The following is a 23,598-nucleotide window of genomic DNA, read 5'->3' as shown; positions in this document are numbered from 1 at the left end:
ATTTTGAAACTTGAGCTTAACTAAAATCATCCAGATTAGTGAGGGAACATTTAACACATTTTCTAGCACTATTTCGCTTAGAAAGTTTCCAGTATGCATTTGTTACACGAATCTCATAGTGTGATTACAAATGTACTACTAGGCATGAGTAAAGAAATTTTTCCTCCACCAAAGTTGTCTTTGCCTTGGTAGGCATGGTTTAAAGTAAATAACTTGCTTGAGACTTTAGATGAAATAGTTAGCTTGTGCGACTACTCGTTAAGTATTTTGAGTGATTTTCTATGTCATTTACTTGTTTTTAAATAGGACCATGCAAATATACTAATTAAAAACCCTAACAATAGAGATCTTTGAGAATGTGATTTAATTCTTACGTTGGGCATATTTCAAGAAACTACTCTTGTTCGATTTCCCCAAATTTATAACTAAACAAGAACAATACCTTTGAAGAAGTGGAAAATGTCAGAGGAATAAAGGGACAGCCATCATGTCTGTGGATTTGGCATTAGGAATTTTAGAGTTACTTTATTCACTGTTCCACAGGGTGGCAGTAATATAGCATAGACTAGGTAGAACGAAACCATTTAAAATTCTAAGTGGAAAGTTAGGGTGCAAACGTAGTCTTTTAAGTTTCACGAGTTTATCGTGAACATGCACTGTAACATGTATACTGCACATGTGTATGAAATCAGTGAAGTTAAAATTCTTTTCACATAACCTGGCAAAATGTGTAAAGCAAAACAAATGCAACAGGAGTGTGGCAGTTGGGATTGAAATAGTTTTTATGTTGGTTTGTTTTCACTGTTATATAAAGAGTTTAAAAGCTAGGGTGCTTTATATTGAATTTTTTCTCAACTAGGTGTATATTTATGAAATTAGAAAATTCTAAGCATTCTATAAAATCATTAAAATATATACAGTGCGTGTGTGTGTGCGCACAATGTGTGTATCTACCAAGAGAAAAATAAGCATCTTAGGTATTTTAGAAAGATCTTGGAAATATAGTAATGGTAAGGCAGTTGCAGAAATTACAAAAAGAAGGTTGAATTTGTAGTTCTTAAGATTTTAGTGACCATTGAGAGGGAAATTTCAGAACAATGGTGTCTTTAACAAAGTCTACAGTAAGGCAAATAAAAATTAAGGAAAGGGGTACAGATTATAAATCTGTAATATGGGAATAAATCAGTCCGTTAATGCCACTTTCAGTCAAATGGCTGAGGATATATGTGGAAAATGAACACAAAAGAGGCACACACACACACACACACAAAATGTTTAGTGTGCTTTAAAATTTTACACCTCTACACCCAGCTCCAATTCTGAATTTCTTAATTTGGATGACTTCCCAGATCTTTCTATGTGCAAACCTGGGGCTTAGGCAAAAGTTTTGGAGTAAAACAAAGCAACAAGTATTTTGTTGTTTGGGGGAAGTTTTTGTTTTGTTTTTACTGGTAGGTTTTTTTGGCTGAGTCGTGTTTATTTGGACTGTTTGATGAATTAGCATCAGTCAGAATTATGTGCTGTGTCTAAGTATAACCCCTATGTTAGTAGAAATACTTACCTTCCAGGGATATAAATATAATAATTCATGTAGCCTCATTTTTTTTTATCTGAAAATACTTAGTGGAAAATATTTTACCCGAACACTGTTGTGGTAAGAGAGACACCAAGACAAAGCAGTGCTTTAAATTGAAAATTTGAGACATGCTTTCAAGTGTTCATTACGAAGGAGATCTCCCAAGTGCCTTCTGGAGCATCTGGGTTTTTTCCCTGAATTCATGTGACAATTGTTTAAGGTATAGCAGTTAAATTGAATTATCAGTCGGGTGGCATACCTGTTTACAAAAATATTTCCATTTAGGAGTAAGTTCAGCTACATAAGAAGTGACACTATATTGAAATATGAACTATATAGAGAGCCAAGAAAATAAATGTGCAAAATTTAAGAAAATGAAGCTATGACATTTTGAGGAATTGAGGGAGTGGAGGTAAATAGGTGTCACTGAGTTCTGTCAACCTAGAATGTGTCACTTGCCCTTAGAATTTGAGATGATTAAAATTCAGATGTGTCCACCAAATGGCTTCTCACATAACTAGCTGAGGCAAACCTGTGCAGCTTAAGGGTGACTCACATAAAACTTTACAAGTGAAACAGCAACATCTCCCATGTACATTTTGGGGCAGGATTGTTATGAAGTGATCTCTGTGTGGCCACGACCAGTGGAGGAACAGAAAACAGATGTGAAGTCTCTTTTGAGATTTGTGCTCTGCAGTCATGTGCAAAGATGAAACAGGCAAAGCAATTAGAAAATGTCAGTTCAAACAGTCAATCGGCATGAATTAGAGAAAAGCTGTTAACATAGTTCAAACCAGAACATGAATTCATGGAAAAGTGATTTTCTGCATGTTTATCTTTAGAAAAGGCTAAAATGTTTACCTTAAAATACTGGTTTTCTTAGATTACTAAGTTGGTAAAAATCAATATATGCTAAATGGGCATTTTATTAAGCATTTGTGACATTGAATTTATTCTAGATTATTATAAAATTAGAGTATTTTATAATTAAATATAATGGCTTCCAGTAAACATTTAAATTCCTATAATTTAAAATCAACCTCAGTTGAATTGAATAGTTTTAAAATATTTACATGTATTGCATCACATTAGAAACAGCCAATATTTTGATTCTCTTTAAAAATCCTGGAAGCTTAACATACTTATTTATAGATGCTAGTCATCTTTGTAGAAAGTTAGTAATATAACCAATATCACAATCCTATATGTATGTACAAAATATTTTCATGGTGTGGAGGTAGTTGAAACTATCACTAAGTATGATTGCCTTAAGCAACTAAAATTATAATGACCTCCTTTCTCTGTATGTTGTTTTAAACACATACTTATGAGGGGCACCTGGGTGGCTCAGTCGGGCAGGCGACTTCGGCTCAGGTCATGATCTCACAGTCCATGAGTTCGAGCCCCGTGTCGGGCTCTGTGCTGACAGCTCAGAGCCTGGAGCCTGCTTCAGATTCGGTGTCTGCCTCTCTCTCTGCCCCTCCCCCGCTCACGCTCTGTCTGTCTCTCTCAAAAATAAACAAACATTAAAAAAATTTTTTTGAACCCCACATATTTATGAAATGGGAATTACTATTTTTACTTATTATTTTTTGCAGTGGCTAGGTATGTGGATATGTTTTAACCAGGTGAGACAGGTGTAGCTGGTTGGGCCCAAAATATCCCATTTCTGCTAATGAAACCTTAGTCATGATTCTGACATAGGATTGGGACATGGTGTGGGGCACCCAAGTGCCATCTCAAATTTAGTAACTAAAGTCTGTGTTGAGTGTAGGTTATGTGGTTTCTGTCTGGTGACTTCCTGAAAGATTTACTGGCCTTCATTTTTCTTGTCCCATTAATTACCTGAAAAGCATGCTTTTATTTTTTGGTTGAGCTGTTTTGTGTTGCCATTTGGTTCCATTTTATGCAGCCTAACAGATCCCTCTTTTTCACTTCACCAGGTACGTGTATTCACATTTTCAGTTGGCCAACATAATTATGACAGAGGACCTATTCAGTGGATGGCCTGTGAAAATAAAGGTAACAGATCTCTTTTCTCCACCACATTTATTACTAAAAAACAATTGATAGATGCTAGTTCTACATCTTATCATTTAATATAAAGTTGTAGCTAATGTTTATCGGAAGAGAGACAAGCCTAAGATGTTGAACAAATTTTCTGTAGAGAACATTGACATCATGTGACAGTGTATAAAAATTCAGACATTTGATCATATGGTATATGATATGGTATATTAATATCATTCAGTGTTTCATTAGATACTTAATGTTACTTATCAAGTAAATACTTATCAAATAAGAATGAAAGAATATATGAATTATATAAAACTTACATATGAGAAAGTGTGACATGTTTGTACATTTTTTCTAAGTGGTTAAGTTTTTTTTTAAAGTCTTCTTACACATTCCTAGGTAATTCAGATTTTGTGTAGTGAGTCCATATTTCCCATATACACAGAAAACAAAACAAAACAAGATGTTATTTGACAAACTGATCATATAACAATAAAAAGAACCTCAGTTTATTAGGAAAGTCCTGTGTAGGCAAGTATTTTATATGAATACAATAATTGTCAGATACCATTATCATGTATCTTTAATAATTTCTCCAATAATAAAAATATTTTAAATGATGCCAGGTTCCCTACTGTTTTATAGAAAAATCACAGTTATTTGATACAATTTAAGTTATGTAGCGGAGTTTGTCACAAAGCCTGTGCATTTGTTAGGGATATGCGTTAAGGAAACATTTTCCACATTCATCTATGATATTGGTATATTAGTATTTGTTGAATTCAAAGTGAAAAAAAACATGGCCTTTTCTCCTCTGAAGCCAGAAAAAAAATTTTGTGGTCATTTATTGTGATGTTCTCTCTATATATAAAAATATGTATACGTTTCAGGTTATTACTATGAAATTCCTTCCATTGGAGCGATAAGAATCAATACTCAGGTATGATTACAAGTTATTACAAGTTTTAAACACAAAGTATTTAAAACTTGTTGAAATTATTCTCTCAAAGAATAAGATGTTTCTTTTCTGTTTTAAATATGTTCAATTGGAGAAAATAGGTGAAAATGAAAAAATGATCCATAATATTTGTAATAAAAGGATGAGTATCATGGTGATGTATATTGATTATTATTACATCAAGGTTCCCAGTGTTTTCAAATATTCAAAACTCAGGTGAAAAACTACATGTGTTCTTTTCAGATGTTAAAAACATCACAGAAAATAAGTAAAATGAAAATTTACTAGCAATCTCATTTCATTTAATTTGAACTTGGTCCCATTTCAGATCATTTAAGTGAGTTTCTTCCAGTTGCAGATACCACAAAGAAAAGGAAGCAATAATTAATCTGAACAAATTATACCAGATTCTAATCAGAATTTAAATACTTCCTAAATAACCCCTGCAGATGTATCTACCTATGTAAAATAAACCTACAAGGTGCCTGGGTGGTTCATTTGGTTTAGTGCCTGACTCTGGGCTTTTGCCTCGTTTCATAGTCTCGTAGTTGTGAGATCGAGCCCTACGTCAGGCTTCACACCCAGCATGGAGCCTGCTGGCTCTCTCAAACATAGTAAAATTGCAACGAGGAGAGAATTTTTCTACAACCATTCAACTGAAAATATGCCTGTTAAATAACTTCATAGATTGAAGCAACTAAGTTAATATAAATATATATTATTTTCAAGCATTCATAAGTTACAATTTAAAACCATTACTCAATTTTAAACATAACTGAAGATCCACAAAATAGACTAAGGCAAGATGTAGCACAAATAACATGGCATTTGTGGAACTGAATACTGACTGTGTTTTATGTTGAAATGAAACAGCAGCTGCACTAGAGTCTGATGTCTTATTTGGCACAGTGTTGCATTTATTTTTTGATATGTTTAAATGTAGTTTTGAATTTCAGCCAAACAGTCTGTGATATGAAAGCAAGTATGTGGCTGCTTTATGATTTCAAATTTGTGCACTTCCATCCAGTAAATCACAGAGCCTTAAATAGTTTAGATTAACATAAAACAATTCACAAGGAACGTATTTCACCTATCATTGGCTGTACCTTAGAAAAAGAATGTTTTGGTATTAGAAAAAAAACGGGGGTAGATCTACTGTATAAATAATATGAGTTAAGTACTGTTGATTCAAAGTATGTAGACGTACCATTTATGGTATACCCAAAATAGCAATTAAATGATTATACACTTACTCCCTTAATAACTTTGATTCCATATTCATTTTTAACTCTAGATAATTTTCTTCTGTGGAGTTTTTTGTTTTTGTTTTTACTACGGCATTTCTTATTTTCAACCCCCTAACCTTTTTTTTTTTTTTTTTTTTTCTTTAAAATATAGGAGTACTTGGATGTTCTGGGAAGACCAATGGTTTTAGCAGGGGACAAAGCAAAGCAAGTCCAGTGGACAAATGTGTATCTAGATGCACTGGTAAGAGATTGGCTTTTCAACCAAAGAGTGTCCTAACAAAACCACACAGCTCGTTTCTGCATCTTTCTAGGTGACATTTATCTTTTCCAATTCATTAAGTCCTGTCTGAAAGTCCTTCTATCACACCCTTCTTTGCTAGAATTTAGATAATATACATAAAAACCTCGTCTTGTCTAACCATACATGTAAAGTGTTAACTTTATTTTTTAGGTGATCTGTTGAGAGTGTGGAGTTTCACAACTCAAATCTTGAATTTACAGGCATTTCAATAACTTTCTGAATTTTTATGTAAAAAAAAAAAAAACCTAAAGTCAAGTGAATGAGTCCCTGCTACTGCAGACTTTAAGCAAAAATTTTGAAATATTTTAATAATAGACTTCAGTTGGCAGAAGCATGTATTGCCTCCACAACTCAAGCCAGACCCAACAAAGCTCAGAAGTACATGCAATCAAATAGGCAGATAATCTGACCCTACTCTGAAATAATCACGAACCTTTTAGCCTCTTGATATATCATCTCTTGTTTGAGATTCAACCCCAGATTTTTATGGAACTAAGCCATTAAAATGATCACATGTGGTGTGATGTAACAGAAACATGTTAAGTTGTCCATTGTGAAACTCAAATTTTAATCTAAGTATCCTATCATATTTCAAGGCAGTGGTTCTGAACTGGAGGAGTTTTTGCCACTCACAGGTCATTTGGATATATCTATGGATATTTTCTGTTGTCGTGACTGGGATGGGCAGGGGTTGCTGCTGACATGTCATGGGTAGAGGCCAGGGAGGCTCCTAAATGTCATACGCCACACAGGACAGTCCCCTCACCCCATGCACATGCATGCAACGTACAACAAAGAATTATTCAAAAGATCATTAGAGCTGAAACTGAGAAAACTTGTCTAATGTAACTCCAACTTTCCTTGTATTAAAGTTGCAAATAGTAAATATCATGCTTAAGATATATACATATGCTTAATCTTGATGAGAAGACTTTATTAATGATTTGACTAATGTGTAACATACCACAGAGAACCAAAATCCTAAGCCCTGAAAAGTAAATGCTGATTCACTAACCCTTTTTCCTCCTTGGAGTACAGTTATATGCTGATACTACTTCCCTGAATGCAATCGTGACCCCAAAGGGCAACACGCAGTCCATTTACAATTACTTATCATTTGGTTCTTGTAAAATAAACATATACAGGAAGTTGGAAGAAAAATAGGCACTATTAACAGCAGCTTTGCATGCTAAGAAAGATAAAGTGAAGCTTGCTTACCTCAAATCCTAGCTAAAATTACCATCCAGTGTTCCTTCTTGACATCACATATTTATTTAAGGTCACATGGTCATCTAAAGCTATGGCCAAAATGTTTCATTTTTCCGAATCCATCACAGGACAGAGTATGATAGGAGGAGTCAATAATTATGCCCTGTAGGATTTCCTATGACCAGAAGTTCATTAACCGGCACGTCTACATTGTTGGTAAGGTTCTCACTGATAGCACAGATGACATTAGGAAGAGATTCTGGTTCTAAACATGCTGTTCTATAAGCTGAAACTAAATGTAAAGCAAGAAAAAAAAAAAAAGAGGCACATGAATTGGCTAGTCAGGAGACACGTAGAGCATTCTTTTACCATCTTGAGAATGAAAAGTGATGGTCTTGTATTTCTAATTACTTGTCTGTAATCGCTGCATGTGGCAGATTTGCAATATATGCTGGTCAGTATATCTTGGTTACATTAAGAAAAAAAATGTAAACACGTTCCAAGACAAAATATAATGAAAAAAAAATGAAAAGAACTCTGGAAATTCAGAAGAAAGAAGCCATATATTTGGGGGTGGTGTAGGGTGAGTTTAAAAGATGATGACAGTTTAGCTGAACATATGAATCAAGGTAAAGTTTCTACAATTGGTGGGAACTAGTGAAACCACACAAAGAGGGTATAGTATGAGTTAGGCAAGGGCTGGGTATGTTGAAAAACGGTACCTCACTCACTTTGAGAGCTAATGGGAGTTAAGAACAGGAGCAGACTGGAACAATATTGTGGAGGGTTCATTTTATTTGGGAGATAAAGTGAGATTCTTTGGATAAAAAAAAGAGATGAAAAGAGTTGGAATCAAGAAAATATAAAAATACCAGATAAATTCCAGGAGAGCAGAAATCTTGTCTTATTTCTCTAAATTGTTCCCTAGGAATTTGTACAAATTTTTTGTCTGCTTAATCAATGAAGAAGGAAATGGAAATTGGGTACCAATGAGTTCATTGATGATTTCATCTCCTATGTTAGAAGTCTAGTGTCTCATTTTAGGGCACATGTTACCATATTTAGAAGCACATTACCATACTCTGTAGAAATGCAAAGTGATGTGCAGAAAATGATTGCCTCATATACACTTTATCGTGTATCATGCTAGCTTTTTTAAAACTATGCATTATAACGAATAGAAATCTCTCCAAAACGAATATTTACTGAATTGTGTTTTGGAGTCCAGTTTTATGAGTTATCTCTAATCTGATTTTATTGAGGTAGAAAGTTTTCATTGTGAATATGAATTTGCATTTTGAAGGATGTTTCCATTGTTGAATAGTCGTGCTTAGAACTGAACAGAGAGCCCACATGTATATCATCATGCACCAATTATGTGTGGTTGATTCCTTAATTGTATTTGTCCCAAACAGTTTGGTATCTTGTTCTGGTGAAAGCCTCTCTCTCTGTTTGTTCTTCCACTTTAAATTCAGTTCCCATTGTTTTGGGGTTTCTCACATGTACAATTATAAACTATTTCTCTGTGAAGCCAGGATGTTTCTGGAATTAGAACAAGGGTCATGAGATTTGGATTTGGGGTCATTATTCACACGATTACTAATATTTTCTCAGCAAATTTGAAATTTTTAATAATAACTTTTAAATTATTTTAAAGTGTGATTTTTTTAAATGTAGTTTTGACATGAAATAATGGTAAATAATATATAATATATATATGGTAATAATGGTAAATATATACATATGTGTGTGTGTGTGTGTGTGTGTGTGTGTATATATATATATATATATATATATATATATATATATATATATAATGGCTGCAGATAGCAGTAATAAAAAAAACAAAAACAAAAACCCTCTGACTTGAAAATCGCCTTATTTCAACGAATCTCCATGGATTCATTTAATATTTGAAATGATCAACATGCTGGTTGACACTAGGTCATTACTTTTGTTAGACTAAACTGCTTTATGACCAGACTATTGCATTTGATGCTTACAGTTAGCTACATTATTTGACTTTGTCAAAAAATGCTATTTGTCTTAGAGGGTGTTTAGAAGCATTATTGCTTGTTTAGAACAACATAGTATTTACCAGATGATTGCAGATGTGATATTGATAACTTGTTTCTTCTCTTTATTCTGCTATACATTTATGATTTAACATGAAACCTTTGGCTTAGGGCATGAAAAAATTAAGAATGAAACTACACAAAGGAAGGCAAACAAATTATATAACAATATTTTCATATCACTCTGTTCATGGAATCCCTGTGAACAAAAGAGTGGAGGGGCAGGGTTACTGAAATATTTAGTGTAATTTGAGTTTTTATAATTTTAAGTTATTTGCAGTGCTCTCTCAGACTATTATTGTAGAGGTTGTGGGCTTCAATAGCTGCCTAATAGACTCTCATTATTTCTCAGATGTTTTAATTGATTTTTTAAAGACAAACATTGTGAAAAAGCTTTCAAAATCATTTACTAGGTATTTGTGTCTCTTTATAATGTAACCATAAAATGCAGTGTCAAATACCAAAGACTAATTCAGAATGACAAAGTTTAAATTGTAAGTCTAATTTGCCTTTTTCTTTCTGAATCTATTTTTAGGAACTAGGACTTGTCATTACTGGAACTCTTCCGGTCTTCAACATAACTGGCCAAGTTGAAAATAAGACAAACTTAAAGGTTAAAAGTTAATTGATAAAATTAATAATAATAAATGATAAACTGTGACGTCAAAGCTCAGTGTGGATAAGATATTTCTATAAGGAAATACATAGAATGTAACTGTCTTGTGAGACCAGAAGTAAGAGGCAACAGCTGCCTATGTGATAACCACCTGGGAAAAAGGAAATGCAGGTCAAGTTCTCTGATTCCCCAGAGTCAGGATTCAACATAACTGTTTTAACTATGAACTGATGAGAACACAAGTTCAGTCCTGGGAGTAATTACATGACAGATGGGCAATACTATTGTGTCCACATTTTTTAAATGTATCTAAGATATCCATGGAGCTCAGAAAGAAAAATCCAAAGAACAAACCATGGTAATGTTTGTCTCTGGTGTATGTATGTATTTTTATTGAAACATTCCTCCTCCAGCTCCCATTCAGACAGTAGTTTTTGTTTTGTTTTGTTTTTAAATCATCATGTAACTTAAGCATCTGATATAAATGAATAGCTCTCAAAAAATATTTTTAAAACATGAAGAGCTCTATTTTGTTTTCTGTTTTTTAAAGATTGAAGAAAATACTACATGAGTGTCATAAAAATGTTGACTTCTGCAGCACTGGAAATATTGTCAATGCAATGAGATGCTACCAACTTAAAATTCTGAAAAATTTTACTTGTTAGATTCCACTCATTTTTAAAGTACTTTTGATTTTAAAGTAGGGTTGCATTCCTATTTCTTAAATTGCATCAGAAAGAATTTTAGATTGCGGGACAAGTTAAGAATTTTTTTTTTTAAACACTATATATTCATTTTAGGCTTTGTTTGACATTCCAGACTGGAGGGGAATTTATTTCCAGTTTATGGCATAATGAAGTCTGTTGCACTTACTATTGTTCAGTTATTATAAATTTCAGTTGAACTCTTTACTTTTATAATGTGGCCATCAAAAATGTTAGGTTTTTGTTTTTTTTTTTTTTTTTTTTTAAGTTTCTTTATTTTGAGGGGGAAGGGGAAGGGCAGAGAGAGAATTCTAAGCAGGCTCCATATGGTCAGCACCGAGCGGTATGTGGGGCTCAAACCCATGAATCGTGAGATCATGACCTGGGCCAAAATCAAGAGTTGGATGCTTATCTGACTGAGCCACCCAGGGGCCCCAGGAACCCATTGTCATTCTAAAAGATCTCTGGGTTCTAAATAATTTAACCCATAAAGGAGTAATTCTGTAACTATTCAGATGGACTAAGGGATTGCTTTAATTTGGAGGGTTTGCTGAGACCAGAATTGGTCCATGACAAAAGAATATAGTTGATATAACTTTCTCACTGTTTGTGCACCTACGCAAAATTTATGGTGTTCTCATGATAACTATTGAATGGATTTTATAATTTTCGTTGTAACATTTTAATTTATTTTTTAGTTTATATAATTCTATTTAAAACTGAAATTCCTGATTCTAAATTTTAACACCATTTTCGTCTTTAATGTCCCTGAGAAGATTATGATAGCAGTTTGCCACATAGCCCTTGTTGACTTGCAACTAAAGCTTGGATGCCCATGTTTGGTATCTATCAAACACACATACAGCTACAACTGACTGTACAGTAGCAATTAAATATTAGAGATAATGAGTACAAGGGGCATCAGATAAGTTTCCTGGGGCACCTGGGTAGCTCAGTAGGTTAAGTGTCCAACTCTTGATTTCAGCTTAGGTCTTGGTTTAAGGGTTGTGAGTTTGAGCCCCATGTTGGGCTCCATGCTGAGCATTATGTCTACTTAAAAAAAAACAAAACAAAACCCTACATTTTCTATTTTAGCCACAGTCATCAGGATTTCATTTACAATGATAAAGTCCTGGGTAAACAAAGGTGGGAATCATTGTAAATTGGTATCAAAAGCTGTTTCACCCTTAAAAGTGTTTAAGCTAGATTGGAATATAACTATTGTCAAGCAAAAGGATGAACATATATAATAATTGTATAGAAATATGTGCATTTTTTTAATCCAAAATAGACTACCTTTTTGCTATCTTTTATTATAGAACCAGCTAATTCTTGGTGTGATGGGGGTTGATGTATCTTTGGAAGATATTAAGCGACTAACACCACGTTTTACAGTAAGATGAAATTTACTCTTTGGGTATCTTTTTATTTTAGAGCTCTGTACTAATTTAGCTGTCTATAAAACATTTAAGTAATCCTCAAAAATCATGTAGTTAACTTACCGAATGAACTAAATGTTAAGGTCTTTAAAATAATATAAAGATACTATGCTGTCTTTCTTCATGCTTTAAAATGTGTTAAGAATTTTTTATCTTTAAAGAATGTGATTTCTGACTGTGACCCAGGGATTTTTAATCTTTTTTTTTTCCAGCTCTGCCCCAAGGCTATTATTTTGCAATTGATCCTAATGGTTATGTTTTATTACATCCAAATCTTCAGCCAAAGGTATGTATATAATTTGTTTACAGTGATTAATGCAATTCTGTAAAATTAATGGTTAATGCTCTTAATAGATTTGTCATCTTTAAATTCATTATATAGCACTAAATATAAAGGAACATTAGGTCTGTAATGTTAATACATGACAAGACCACAGTTTATAATATATGAAAGTGTGAAAGCACTATTCATTTTCTCTTACCAATTTAGTTGTCCCATATTCCTATGGAATATTTAACCAATATTCACAACTCAAAGACAGCCATTATCGCCCCATGCCTGAGTTCACACATCCCCTTGGGATTTTGATTAAGGCTGTAAGGTAGTGAGGAGATTGCCCCAGATGGGTGTGAACCTGATAAATAAAAGTAATGTTCTTCTATGCACAGATCATATTTTCCATCACCCTTTTTTCTAGTAATTATCTCTCTTTTTCATCTCCCAAAGTGCTTTTTTCTTTCTACTTTTGAGCATGCTTAAAAAAATAGGAATGAAATTCAATAAGTACAACTCCATGGGATGAGCTTCAGAACTGGGAGGTGTTTATTAATCAGGGAGTTATCAGAGAGTGACAAAATCACATAGATGAACTTTTTATTCTAATCTCTATGCTAAGATATGAAATATTTTCCTAAATGTCTTATCCAGCTTCTTTCACTTTCCATTAGTGCTTCACAGGTAGGATGAAATATATTTATCTGGAAATAAAAACTGGCAAAATCATATTACATAATTGTAAGTTATGAGCATCTTCAAGTTGTTGCTTAACTTTGGAGATAACACTGAAGATACTTTAACCCATGCTAGAGGGAAATACATCCAGATTTAGTCATACTATCTTCTTTCCCTCGGTCACGAATAGTTAATGTTAGTGATATCTTTGGACATACACAAGTATATTCATAAACACACATACATTTAATGTTGAGTCATTTAAATACTTTTCAAATCAATGATAATTAAGAACCATTGATATTGAATGCAAAAACGTACTAAGTGGTTGTAGGAAATGTGATGATTTTAAAAGTTCACTTGGGAATTTATTTCCATATAAACTCCATCATGATCTACATATTAGCTAATCAAATGTAGCTGCCTCTCATTCTGCACTATATTTAAAGTGGTTATTTTATTATAAAAATGGTATAGACATTTCTCCCCATTATCATTAGTCTATCACAGGCCTTTATAAATATGTCCTGTTAAGTTCCTCTTAATAGAGTTATTTATGATTAGCCTAATATTCTATGATTTTGTCAAGTTGAAAATTTGTATCTTTTTAAATATTTTTAAGATTTTTTAAAAATTTGCAATGCCATTGTTTGGTTTTTGTATATCCAATATATTTTAATTTATGTTCCCACAACTGAAGTGATTTAAAAGCAGTAACAATGTAACGTGTTGAAAGGTGTGAAGGATCCCCATTTTTATGATTGTAGGTCTTAACCCCTTCTCCAAAAGGAAGTAAAATATATCACAGACAAAATAATAAAGAATAATAATGAGAATAATGTACATACAATGTATATAAATCTATCATTAAAGGCAATAATTTGAAAAAGGTTTTCCCCCTTTTATACATTCTTCTGATAACCACTATTTACATAGAAAAAATTTACTACTATTTGATGTTAACATCTATTTGTCTCAGATTTGGAATAATTTACTAACACTCATATAATTACAACAAAAATATAAATTTTATAGAAAGCATTATTACAGCCCAGGTGATTTTTTTTTAGGACTATGTTAACTTTTCATATTTTTGCAGAGGAAATTATTAGAAGCAAGTGTGCAACAAAGATATTGAAAAATACTATTTTACAAAACCATTAAAATACGTTTGAACAATTGATGTGTTCTTTGAAATTTATGCTTGTGAATTAAATATGCTGTGAATTCTCATCATTAGATTAAACATTATTTGTGTTTTGTGGGTGATGGTGCATGCTTTGCAGGTAGACCAAAGAACTGCATAAAGGATGATAGAGTGTAAGACATCTTGTTTGTTTTACAAATTGACAAGTACAAAGGACAGATACGGTAACCACTAGTATACTAACAAAATTATTCTCAGTGCTTTCATCAGAAATTTACCAGTAGAAATAAAGGAAGATAATGCTGTTCCATAATACCCCCCCCCCTTTTTTTTAAATAAGGTCAAAGTCTAGTGTTATTGCAAGTATTCTTTGTTGAATGCCTTGTGTTTTCTTCCTGAAATTATAATCTTAAGTTATTTCAGTACAATTTTGTAGTTTGTAGAAGGCAGTATGAGTATCCTTCAAAAAGGCTAGAATCTCAGGAAATAAAGTAGGTATAAACCTTTTACATATCTAATTTTCTAAGCAATCATTGCTAATCTCCTCATGTCTCCACCATGACCACATTGACAAGTACTGGATTATGCATCCTGCTTTATTCCAAAATGCATTTTACATTTCTTACTTTTTGTTTCATAAAAATAACCAGATTGGGTACACTTCTAAGATACTTATTTGGTCAATCTAATAAATATTTATTGTATAGGAAGTTGTGCATAATCCACACTTTAGAAGTCAATATTTAAAATAAATCTACAGTGTTAGGATTAAATTCTCCTTTAGTTCCACAGATACAACATTTGATAACACTTCAGAAACAAAGCCACAAATTTTAAGGGCTTAATGTTGACACTTCTCAATATCTTATAATAATTATATTTTAACACATTTGAATCATGTAATTCTAAAATCTGCAGGATTTTTTTTTTTGAATCAGCATTAAAGTTGTCTGAGACAAAATACTTTTCTCACTTTCCAAATATGTACTTTTTTAGGAAAAAGGAAGATACTAAAATATGCTCCTAAACAATTTTTTGAATACTTTTACTAGCATAACATTTTTTATACACCACCAGTATTTTGAAACATTCATTTTATTTGTTGACATGTCATGAACTCTGTGATACCTGCTGCTGATCAAGGAAATATCTGATCAAAATTGATTGTAGGATAGAAGCCTTACCTGTGTTGAAATGTAGCATGATGAATTACCACCTTTCTGTTGCTTCAGCCTATTGGTGTAGGTATACCAACAATTAATTTAAGAAAAAGGAGACCCAATGTTCAGGTAACTGAATGAAGTTAGCAGTGGCTTCAAATACGCTAAATCAGAGTTGAGATTAAGCTTCTCTTCCTAAAGCATCTGATTAATGCTGCCTTTCCTGACATCAAGCTTCCAGAGCATGAGTGGAGATGAGCATCATTTCTCAAACTGGAGCAAAGCATTATTAATGATGGCAGGGGGTATGCATTTGCTAACTTAAGATTGCTAGCAAATTATGTAATGTCGTAATCAGAACAACTATAATGAGATGGCTTCTAAAGTAAATTTGTTATTAAAATTGTGAAATTAGTGTCCAATCCATGTTTTCCTAACAAGTGCTTGTAAAATTAACTTCAAAGTGGAAATAAAAAGACAGTTCTGGTGTGCTCGTTTCTGTAAACCATACATTGCAGGCCAAAATTTCTTGAATTTCTAAAGTGTGTTTTAGGATTAGAGGTTAGAGAAACTTCCCTTAAGCTAATTAAAAATGCCCCAGAATTGCAAATAAATATTGTAAATTGTTATTGCCTGACAAGTTCATTGCAAAATCTTTCGCTTTTGTCAACAAATTTAAATGTTACTTTATGTGTGCATATTTCTATAATTACATAAAAATAATCAGTAGAGAGGATACTTCCTACAGTTTAGTACAGTACAGTATGAGAATTGTTACAGTTATAGAATTTCAGAATTCCGAAGGAATTTCAGTATGATTTAATGTTTTATATGTAATCCTATCATTGCTCTAAAAAAAGTTAGTGGCATTATATGGACAGGTAGTATGATATTGAGAAGCTATTATTAAACTATTTTACCCCATTCAACCTCATTTTACTTTAACTTCTTCATTGGAAAGTAGGAGGATTGATAATGGTTGTTGTTGTTTTTTTAATTTTTTTAATGTTTATTTATTTTTGAGAGAGAGAGAGAGAGAGAGAGAGACCGAGCATTAGCAGGAGAGGGGCAGAGAGAGAAAGGGAGACACAGAATCCAAAGCAGGTTCCAGGCTCTGAGCTGTCAGCACAGAGCCCTATGCGGGGCTCGATCCCATGAGCTGTGAGATCATGACTTGAGCCAAAGTCGGACGCCCAACCGACTGAGCCACCCAGGGCCCCCTGAATAATTGTTTTTTAACCTACGTGATATATTCCCCTAGGAAATTAAATATATATATTGATCTACAGCTCCATCTCCTGAAAATTCTGAACTAATGTGACCAGGGACGGGACCCAAGTTAATAAATAGTATTTCAAGCTTTCCAGGTTGTTCTAAAGTTGCAGAGCCACTGGATTAAAAGAAGCTTCAATTTTCTTCTAGCTCTAGAACTCTGTGCAATCTGAACTTCATGTTGTTGCATCAGTCTTCATATCTTTTATGACTCCTGTAGAGGTTAAAATGAAATTAGTGTCTTTTCTTGATTTATTAAATTGTCTCCTGTTACTCTCCTTGCATGCTTCTTTTGTGTATTATCTTAAATTATACTTTTTGCATTCATGTATATCCTAGCAAATTTTCATTTTACAGTACTTTCAAATGTTGCATGTAAATGTTATAATATAATTTGAAAATAAACAACCTGAAAAATGGTTTGTTTATTTTTACTTTCTTTCTAAGGAAACCTCAAATGGCAAACTAGCAACCATACAAGACTTTAGAATTTTAGGAATATTTTTTGAACTATGTAATATTTTAATCATCCTAAGCACTAATTATTTCTATTTAACATCTGTTTAAAGGCATTCTGCCTTTTAGTTTCTACAAATGTTGTTGTCTTTATGTCAGCTGATACTAAAATTTTTACACATGAAAAGTGTTATATATTTAAAATATCAAACAAACGCATTAGGAATGAAGGGACTGGATTCCAGTTCTCAAAATTCACTTGGTGCTTTTTTATTATAAATTTCTGCTTTTGAATTTTTCAATCATTGTGCCTATGATGGGTCTTTAAAAATGGTCAGCTAGATTGCCATTTAAAAAGTACAAGTTTTGCATGACATTTTGCTTTTACGATTTCATTTTCTTCTCTGTGTCTTTATATGTTGGATTGGGACATGATCTTCATATTGCCAATTCTTCCCGATAATGCCTCCGCCATGCATGCTGTTTGGGTCTGGTCATGCTATGCATTATCATTGCATGTAAGATAATATTCTTATTATGTTTATATTTATCATTTTGATTATGTTGACTTTGTTTTGCAGTGAGTATGTTAAATTTTTAATGTTGTTATGGTGTTTGTGTGAAGAGGATTTATTTCAGGGAACTTTAAAGAAGTGATTCTGAATTATATTGTCAATTTAGAGTATCCTTTTGTTAGTGACATTCTTGGTTCATTTTTTTAAACAAAGGATTGAAATTATTTTCAATATTGATTTTTATTTTATCTTTATGAATTATGTTAGATTTCAAATGAATATTTGCTTCTGAGCCAATATATTGCTATCCAAACAATGGTCAGTATTATCACCTATTAAGCAGTCTAATAGTCATTTGTAATATTCTAGAATCTTCTGATTCCAGACATCAAGCTCATGAGTAGTGAATATTTTTTAAATAAAAGCATGAGACACAGTTGAGATTATTGTTTTAATTTGCCTTTAAGAACATCCATTCATCAAAACCCATAGGAATCATAAACTGTCATCATTTAACTGGAGTTATATCTTGAAAGAAAGCATTTTTGTCATAATTATAAAATAAATATATGCCATATATAATGTCATCAGCATTGAAGTTAGTGTTTATTTAATCTTATTTGAATTATTGTTATTATTTTGGGTAGTCAGTCCAAACAGTGTTTAATTAAAATAGTGATAATCTCGTTCAATTGATGGTCCAAAAAAATAAAAAATAAATAAAATAGTGATAATCTGAATGTATTTTGGAAGAGCCTGTGAATCTGAAATCACTAAAATTCCAGTGACCTTGCACTAATACAGCATAATTTGTGTTTATTACTTCTATCTAATTAATTATCACATTTTGGTGGTATTATTTTAGTCCAAATTAAAAATCCAGTTTCTAAAATCATTTAGTTGTAAAATTATCGACACCTATATGATTTGGATTATTCAAACAAACTTTGATAATCTATTATGGCACGTTACATTCTTAGCATTGTTATAAAATAATCAGTGTATTTTTTTATCAATAGCTAAATAAGTCTTCATTTTATGATTGAGAAATTTTAAATGTCATATGAGGTAAACTTGCCAAGCTAACAGTTTTATTTGACATAGTTATAGAAATAAAGAGTATGCCTTATTCCACAGTTAATTTTACTTATTCACACCAGCAAGAAGCAGCAGTAGCAGACATTAAAGCAGAAAACCATATCTAGTGAACCCAAGGATTAATATTCTAGTTAGATTTTAATTACAATAGGTAATCTTTATTAAAGTCCTATGACTTGACCACGTATTTTATCTTATAAAATTTACTTAATTTATTAAATTCAAATGTAAAATTTCTAAGATTCAAATATATAAAGCAAACTTGCATCTTATGCATCTTAAGAAGAGTATGTTTAGACTAGTTTTACTTAGCAAATTCAAAGTTAGTTTTTAAAACATTTTCCCTCATTTCTTACTTTTTATAGAACACAGGTAAAGAAACGTATATCACTTAGATGTTACCTTTGTTTTATTGCCAAGTATGTATCCACGTGGCTTCATTTTGTTCCTTTCCCATCCTATTTTAAAGAAAAAAAGTTTCAAGTAGGTCTTTGATTGTCATATTCACACGGAACTTGTAATTATAAATGTAGTATCTAACATACCACTTGAAATGAGACTGTCTTCAGTTGGTGGCAAATTAAAATTTTCTGCTTCACTGAAAGCTCAAGCCCCTACTCTATTATTATCTTAAAATACATGTATGCAAAACAATATATCTTTGTATAACTGTTTTGTCAGCGTTTTAATACACCTTAGGTAAGTAACTTGTATGTAATTATTTTTGTGTTTGAATATACATTGAACTGTTACATACAACATCAGTTTCAATGTCATATATGCTTAATTATTATTATTTTCTCTGTAGAACCCCAAATCTCAGGAGCCAGTAACTTGGATTTCCTTGATGCAGAATTAGAGAATGACATTAAGGTGGAGGTGAGTGTGTGCCTGATCAGGTCAGATCCTGGGGTTCATTCATTCCACAGTATCTGTTGAGCAGCGTCATTGTGTTATCTTCTCTCGTAGATTCCTGTCCACACAATGGTGAATGTTGTTTGTCTTTAAAATTTCTAGGGGTTCTCTTATGCAAATGATCATATGAAAAGGAATGAGTATTTTTAGTTGGGTGTGACATTAGTTTCTTTCTTTCTATCCCATAGTTAGAGGTATTTTAAGTATTTCAATACAAATATAACTTACAAATTGCAATAAACACGCAGAGATGGAGGACATTGTACAGAGCCTAAAAGAAAGTTGGAGGGAATCTAACCATCCAGCCACCCAGTGAGCAATGTGAAGGGCAAAGCAGCCATGTTTGTCTTTGTATACTTAAGCCAGAAACATTTCTATTTTATTTCAAACCTAAAACTGCATGCCATTTCCTCTGAGAGGGTCTTCCTTAATAATAAGGATAACTAATAATAATATTTATTAAGTACATAATATGTGTCAGTCATGGATTCTCAACAGCCTTTGAAATAGATACTATTATTATCTTATCTTTATTTGTTGAACTGAGGATAGATTTTAGGTCCAGAGAGGTTAAACAGCTTGTCTCATTAATCAGCCAGTAAGTAGCAGGACCAGCATTTGGATCCGGCTTTTGCGCTTCAGAGCAAAGATTTTAAGATTCTTTTATATGGATTAACTTCTCCTCTCATATATGCAAAGGCCACCATATTTCTTTGAGAATTTGTCGTGGTGTGTTTTAATAGGCACTTGCTTACGCGTTTTACACATGACTCCCTCGCTTGTAGAACAATCGCATGTAATTATTCGTTATATTACCCAAGACCAAGACATCGTGCTGGGATGTCTTAGGTGATTAATGAATGTTTGTAATAAGTGTTTTCAGGTGATAGAACAGGATCATGTAATAATAAAGAGCATGGTCGTTGGGACTCTGATGCCGCTGAGTGACTTTAATAATATTATTTAACCTATTACATCTCACAATCAGTCTCATAAAGTAATGACTCTTCTTTCATTAGTTGTATTTTAAAAATTAAGGGGTGGCTGAAGATAATAAGGACTACCTTTATTATTTTTAAAATGTGTTAAACTGACTGTAACGTGGTAATTAAAAGAATGTGGTAACTTTTTAAAAGAATATTCCCAGAGAAAACTACAACTACTGGTACAACCAGCCTATTTATTCAGTCTCTTGTAAAATAGGTATAAACCTTGAAATATCGATACTTTAATAATCATATTATGGTAGTCACTTGAATACTTGCAATAAAGTGATTCTTTTATCTTCCTTAGATTCGAAATAAAATGATCGATGGAGAAAGTGGAGAAGAAAACATTCAGAACTCTGGTAAATCTCAAGATGAGGTAAGGATTAAGTCAGGCTCATTCTTAAACAAAACGTATATATACATAATTATATTGGTAGTTTGTCTTTTGTATTAAAGCAGTATTTATAAAACAGAGATGTCTCAAGTAAACATTTTTTAAGGTCTTTGCTGGAAGAGTATTTTTAATAATATTTTTAACTCTTTTTAATTTTTCTAAAGCATGTTGCTTTATGTTTCTTGATGTTTTACATTAATAACAATATATTCTTGAAAATTATATTTCATGTCTCCATTTTTTTATCATCTTAGGAAATAGAACACAATTTAATGTTGTGCCATGTTCTTAGCCATTTCATCATGCAGAATTGAAGAAAATATGTAATAGCTGTGTTATATGATTTCTACATGCAGATCTTCTAATTGTTGGGTTCCATATATTATTTTGTTTGGTGTTTTAATTATTTACTTTTTTTTTTTTGGTGTATCTTCCATCACTATTTATGCACTTTATGATTGGCTTGCATTTAAATCTGAAACTAAATCAAGAGATAACCCAACTACACCCATAAATCACTGGTACAAATGAGTAATAAACTCATATTGTTTGATACTGATGTGGAGGAACTATGTATATGAGCAGTGTGTCTATCCATTATCAGTCACATGTGGAGTAAATACACAGACATTCACATATCTGAGTATTTAAAAACATATCGGGGCGCCTGGGTGGCGCAGTTGGTTAAGCGTCCAACTTCAGCCAGGTCACGATCTCGCGGTCCGTGAGTTCGAGCCCCGCGTCAGGCTCTGGGCTGATGGCTCGGAGCCTGGAGCCTGTTTCCGATTCTGTGTCTCCCTCTCTCTCTGCCCCTCCCCCGTTCATGCTCTGTCTCTCTCTGTCCCAAAATAAATTAAAAAACAAAACAAAACAAAACAAAAAACGTTGGAAAAAAAAATAAATAAATAAAAATATATGGAATCCAGAGGCTTTGGAGCCTGGAAATGTAAGTGTATGTATATAACTTACATCCTTTTCCTCACATTGTTATCCTTTTTAAATGTATACATTTCTTGAATTTCCTCAGCAGATCTTGTCTAGGGTGGAGCTAGGATCCAAATGGGATCATTCATTAGCAGGTGGCTTTTCTCACTTAATACAGTTAGGAGTCCCCAGTACCAGAAGACAGGAGGACGTAATATATCAATTGCAGTCATTGTTGAAACGTCAATTCTCTTTACTTAGACTTTAGCCATACTCTCACGCGTTTACTCCTCGAGGAAAGATGTAAAACCATTCAACAATGTGCAACTTTTCCGTGTTGTTCTGCCAACGAGAACTCTTTGACCTACACATTCTATCCTCAAGTATACATTAATTTGTTTGTTTTGGGTCACCTTGATATTTTCCTAGTTTGCCATATTTTTTGCCATATTTTTTTATGAGTAATATGAAATATGTGAACATTATTTTTTTTTAAGAATTTTACTAGTCTAAAAACCTCATAATTCCTGTTCTTCCTGCCTCTGTCCTCTACACACATACAGTAAATCATAGGAATATTGATGTATGGAGACAACATGAATGGTTGTTACAAAATGAATTCTGGCATTATACATTTACTTTATTCTCCCAAATTAAGTTTTAAGACTTAGATACTTTTATTTCATCAATAAATTATAGAAAACAATAGTATTTAGTCCAGCGGTCAGTTAAATTCGACAGAGATTTAAAGTGATTAGTGTATTGCCGAACACGAAGTAACATTTCAGTGAATATGACTGTTCTGATGAGGATAATAAAGCTGGAGATAACTAAACAAATGTAAAGATGCATAATAGCCATCACTATACCTAATGGAAGAAAGAATGATAATTTCTTTACTAGTATTCCATAGTGACCTATGAACGATTCTATATCCATCAAGTTATTTTGCTCTGTACTCCTTTCCCTGGTGGATTTCATTTTTTTTCTAACCTTCAGTGGTACTAAATAATTTGTCTCTTATGCTAAATACTGTAATAATGGCTTAATAAGAACAGTAATATCCTAATCATACATTTGGATGTACAACAGTACATTGCCGTCCTGTATTACCAGTTCTTATAAATGCTGTCTAGTATGGAAATATCTGAGGCTTCTTTAACATATCCTAGTCCTATTTTATTATTAAAATTGTATTTTAGAAAATGTTTCCAATGTTTTGAGGTTTATAATTCAGCATGAATTACTAATATTTTGCACTAAAAGGACTTTAAAAGTTATGATGCAGATGTTTATGTTTGTGCTAAAATTTTGCTTTACACACACACACACACCACACACACACACAACACACCCATAACAGAACAAATAAATGTAGACTAGAGCAGACATTTGTGAAGGAAGGTTTGGAATGACCACAGTATTTATAAATAGATTTTAGCGTTCTGCTTTTTATATGAACTCACATAGAATTTATAAGGTGATAACAACCATATCAAACTTTTTTTCTAGAGATACATTGACAAGGGAACAGGACATATACATGGACTCCTGTGAATGGCACAGATTACAGGTAATTAACTGGATTTAAATATGTATCGTATACCAGAGTATTCAGTTCTGTGTCTTTCACCT

The 23,598-nt window shown here is 32.6% G+C and overlaps 1 protein-coding gene across 1 annotated transcript in view; it reads left to right on the top strand.

The window, feature by feature from the left end:
• The window catches only part of CACNA2D1 (calcium voltage-gated channel auxiliary subunit alpha2delta 1), a 494,736-nt gene that overhangs the window by 420,165 nt on the left and 50,973 nt on the right, over nt 1–23,598 (top strand). Inside the window, 12 exon segments of the mRNA XM_030307860.1 lie at nt 3,520–3,598; nt 4,483–4,532; nt 5,949–6,038; nt 9,918–9,995; nt 12,022–12,096; nt 12,354–12,360; nt 12,363–12,427; nt 15,473–15,529; nt 19,550–19,574; nt 19,577–19,620; nt 20,950–21,037; nt 23,491–23,536. Coding sequence (XP_030163720.1) covers nt 3,520–3,598; nt 4,483–4,532; nt 5,949–6,038; nt 9,918–9,995; nt 12,022–12,096; nt 12,354–12,360; nt 12,363–12,427; nt 15,473–15,529; nt 19,550–19,574; nt 19,577–19,620; nt 20,950–21,037; nt 23,491–23,536 — 704 coding nt within the window.

The sequence above is a fragment of the Lynx canadensis genome, chromosome A2 (genome assembly GCF_007474595.2).
Source record: "Lynx canadensis isolate LIC74 chromosome A2, mLynCan4.pri.v2, whole genome shotgun sequence".
NCBI lineage: Eukaryota > Metazoa > Chordata > Mammalia > Carnivora > Felidae > Lynx > Lynx canadensis.
This window is presented reverse-complemented; position numbering and strand designations above follow the sequence as displayed.